Source organism: Glycine max, chromosome 6, assembly GCF_000004515.6.
Source record: "Glycine max cultivar Williams 82 chromosome 6, Glycine_max_v4.0, whole genome shotgun sequence".
Taxonomy (NCBI): domain Eukaryota; kingdom Viridiplantae; phylum Streptophyta; class Magnoliopsida; order Fabales; family Fabaceae; genus Glycine; species Glycine max.
In genome coordinates this window covers 28,416,669-28,421,257 of record NC_038242.2, presented here as the reverse complement: position 1 = coordinate 28,421,257, position 4,589 = coordinate 28,416,669, and the positions used below count along the sequence as shown (strand labels likewise).

Below are 4,589 nucleotides of genomic sequence, written 5' to 3'. Positions count from 1 at the left end.
TGATCTATGAACTCAGTTAGTTCCATATGAGACTTACGAATTAACTGATCAGTATCCTTTTTACGGAAAAACAAAATGGGAAAATCAAGAAATTACTGGGTGTACATAGCAATGCCTGTCTGCGTGCCGTTCCATGAAGGCTGAATGCCCGTTTGAGTGGTCAAACGGTACAAAAAAAATACCCTTAGACTTGATTGCGGCCAAATTTGTCAAAAACCAAAGCACTAAAGCAGAATAAAAAAATAATAATTTGAAATAGTGTAGTGTATGCTTCTGGACACGGTGAATCTTGCATGTGGGAGTATTTATGGACCCCTATCAGTGAGGTATAAGCTACAAAAGAAGATAGTGAGAAATAGAAGGATAAACACAATGGAGAAAACGACATAAAGTAGGAAATAAAGGTGATGATGTTAAGGGTGGGAATATACAAGATTGGGAAGGGACAAGAATTTAAGGAAAAGATAGATAAAGCAAGGTAGACCTGAATTGACAAGGAAAAAAGAGATTTGGGGTAGAGATTCAACATATATACTGCACTCTAAATTTATCTTTAAATTTTTGCATTTTTCTGTTCAAGTAATTAAGGAGTTAGTCTCTATTGTTTTTTTTATCAAAATAAAACTAAGTTTCTATCAATATCATGGAACCATTTTTTGGCTCAGGATTGCACACATAATGTTATATTCACAGCCACAAAGGAATCTAAGCCACATTAGAGAAAAGCAAGTTAATCAAACATCAGTTCTATTATTCCTTTGCGTATTGAAAATAAAATAATTCACATACGGTAATGTTTTTGGCTTCTGCCATGCACTTAATACCCATAATTACACAGACAACAGGGCATCTATTATCATGATAAAATCAGACGGAGAATCTCTCCAGAGAGCTTGAATGATTTTTCTGTTTCTTCCAGACAGTGGTCCTTTTCTTCCCGAGTCCAAGGCTGATAAAACAAAAGAATATCAAAAAGGTGTATTCAACACCCTAACTAAGAAAAAATAAATTGGAAGCTATCAATGGAATCCCTGTATTCTTCGCTAATTGGGGATGAAACCGCAATAGAAGTCAACCTATTGATTATTCCTTAGAAAATTGGAAAGAAGTGCATACAAATAATTATGAAAGTTCAAGAAACTTACTTCAGCAACCTTATTCAACTTGTCCCTCACATTCTGCAACAACTGGGGAAGGTCACCGTCCCATTTGTAGAACTCCAATGCCTTGTTGTTAAGTAACTTTTCAGCAACCTGTGAGATAAAGTAAGGATAAAGTAACAAACTAACAATCATTCAGTATTAGTTTTAACTCACAGTAAGACACCACAGATTTGCAAAAAGCTTGTAATTGCTTCTTTTTCTTTTATGCTTTTTGATTAACTAGAAACAACATTATTTGCATCCTTGCTGCCATGTTGCTTTTTAGGTTCAGTTGTATTGCTTATTTCACTTCTTGAAAACTTATAATGAAAATGCTTCAGGAAGGTCTTTGGGCTGAGATGTTTATCATTTTTTTAAGTGATGTGCTAATTATACATGTATGCATTCATTAGTAATATTGATTATTTTACCAGCAGTATACTAATAGCTACATACAAGAAAGTGTTTGATGCAGAGATATAATAGAACATAAAACATATGGTACATGTGGCACAATTCTGCAAATATCAGTATATAATATACAACTAATATGGAAATAGCCAACATCAGCATGCCATATAATATATACCTACAGGTATCAGACGTAAAACATAGCAGACTATAACATGAGGAAAGATGAGATATTCTCACTTCATCGAAAGCTTGATTATGTTGTAACATTCTCAGAGGAGATATATAGCATAGTAACTATGCCATGTGGAGAGGAAAAATGAAAATATCCCCAGACGTGAATGTGCCTATAATTATTAATTATAAAACATAAAACAGATACTCTGGCCCACAAATAGCACTCAAAACCAAAGATGTACTCATAAACAATGCGACACACAACATGATTTAACCTCTTTAAGCATGCATGTGTTTGGTAACCTTTTTCCCAATCATTCGACCACCAGCTGAATGAGCAAAGTAGATGTTGTAAAAGTGGCAAATGAATGCTTGAGGATCCTTCACAGATAACTCCTTAAGATATTGTGCATAGGTAAGACCAGGAGATGAAGGTTCAGGAATGGTATAACCTTGCTCCTTGAACCAATCCAAATCTTCTACCAAACTTGCAGACCTTTCCAATCCAGTGTTTCTGAATTCAGCATCTACACAAGAAAGACAAGAGCATTGGTCATTTAACAATCAGATTAGCTGAGAACATATATACTAGTAGACACCATCATATTAGTTGCAGATATGCCAAAGAAGTACAGAACTCAACAACCTATCAGGATAACAGCAAGAAACCTTCAGAGAATTAGAACAATCATGCTCACAGATTATTACCTGAAATTGGTACAATCAATTCACCTTCAGTGTCATCAAGTCAAACCTCAGAAATTTCTGATGGACAATTCTTCGATCATTGTTACCTTACATTGAATAACCTTGTAACAATGCCTGTACCACTTGTACCCACAACTACAACCACTCAACAGCTCAAAACTTACTTGAATTCCCAAAATATATGATCATTTGCACAAAAATATTAGCCATAAAAAATTGGATATCTTATAAAGATCATGATTTAGGCACATTAAAACCAAAACTATAAAACAAAATGAAAATGAAAAAAAAAATGAGCTTGCCAATTGAAGAAACATTCAATTGGAAGAACTTAGACAAACATCGGCCTCTTACAATGACCTTGCTTACCACACCCAATATTTGCTGCACAATCCAAAACTAACAAAAACATAAAACCAGCAAACAGAAAGCAGAACCCTTAAAAAGGGCCATAATGTTAAAATCCAAAAACATGGTGTTTGTTTGGTTTGCAGGTGCCAAAACTTTCAAAGCACTCAAACGTAAAAAGTATGTCGCTTGGAGGATTGGCTCAAACTGATGTTTAAGCATCTTCAACATCTAAACAAACTCACTGATGATCGTCATCACCACCATAATAATAATGAAATATGTGAAAAATAAGCCAAAGAGCAACAGCAGAAACTCATTAAAACAGTACGCATCCTCTTGAATAAAACAATAAAAAGGGCTAAAATTTCACCACTACTCACTCGTGCTAATATCAAATATAGCAACAGCAACAATTATTCATTACCATTAGGACTCATCATTAGTTCAAGTCAAATCACACATCACACAAATCTCGTGCAAGTCATCAAACATGACCCTACAGAACACACATTTAGCCCCAAAAGTCACCACCACCACATATATTAGCAGCACCATTCCCTCCCCCCAACAAAAAAACAAAGAAACAGAACCCAAACCTAAAAAATAACACATTAGAACACAAACACACACACACACACACAAAAAAAAAAAAAAAAAAATCAAAGGATTGGTGCAATGATGTAAGGCCATGCAGCGTTCGTTCACATGAGTTGGAACATTCTATTCTGCGAGCAAGATTAATTTCTGACCAGTAGGTTGGAGGGAAGACGCGTGGTCTATGACCCAAGAGAAACAAACACACAAAAATAAAAGCTTATTACTAAAAATATCATGACTAGGAAGAAACTCACAAAAAGGATGAGGAGCCTCATGAACGATTTTCTCCAGCGTGTCATAAACGAGCTTACTGTCCACAAGAAATTTCAGGTACCCTTCGACGGATGGGTTCCACTTGGTAACGGCTTTCTCCTCGGGCTGCTTGACCTCCTTCTCGCCCTCCCTGGCCTGGTCCCTCGTGTGAAGCCTCATCGCCACAAACCTCATCTCTTCCACGAACCCTTTCGACTCGCCCTTCTTCTTCGGCGTCTCCGCCGTCGCCGCCGACACGATAACCGCAGTCCTTCTAGGCATGACAGCAGCACGAACACCACCCGCCACCGCCGGTGAGGTTAGGAAAAGAGAGCGGAATTGGGGATGAGGAGGCCGTGGCGCCAGGCGGGGCTTAATATAGAGCGATTGGGACTGGGATAGAGTTGTTGTTAGTGATGACGCCATGGATGAGAGTTTGTTGAGTGCACGAAACCACTAAAAATGAGGTGGTGGTGGATGAAGCAAATGAACCGGTACGGTACTACTAGGAACTGTGCGTGCGTCACTGCGATGGGTGTGAGAAAGATAAACAAATAACAAGTAATAAGAAGGATGAAGTAGTCTTCAAGAAAAAGCGATGGACGAGGAATAATAATATATTAAGGATTATTAAATAATAATAATGGGTGTTGTATTGTGTTGTGTTGTTGATTGGTGATGGCCGGGTGGAAGAGTGTACGAGTGTGGGGATTATTAGTCCATGTGAAGAAAGTTTGAAAGAGCAGAGAAATTTTGTGACTTCTGCTTAAATGGAACAGATGCGGTTTTTTACCTTTTCTCTTTTCGTATGCAGTGGTCTATGTAGTTATCCAACTGAATAGAACCTAAGATAATTTTACAGTCATTCATTCCACTGTAGTTTTTAAAAAATCGCAATTTTCTTTCTCATATTAAAATAAATATTTGATCTTTTTATTGTAAACAATTTCG

General features: G+C 36.9%; 1 protein-coding gene across 1 annotated transcript; it reads right to left on the bottom strand.

Annotated features, from left to right (window-relative positions):
• Positions 1 to 683: 683 nt before the first annotated feature.
• Positions 684 to 4,145, bottom strand: HO3 (heme oxygenase 3). The gene is made up of 4 exons (NM_001255061.2): positions 3,641 to 4,145; positions 2,034 to 2,257; positions 1,146 to 1,253; positions 684 to 949 (listed from the first exon to the last, which is right to left on the bottom strand). Exons 1-4 carry the CDS (start codon positions 4,062 to 4,064, stop codon positions 857 to 859), a joined length of 849 nt encoding a protein of 282 aa, NP_001241990.2. The 5' UTR covers positions 4,065 to 4,145; the 3' UTR covers positions 684 to 856.
• Between the last annotated feature and the right edge of the window lie 444 nt (positions 4,146 to 4,589).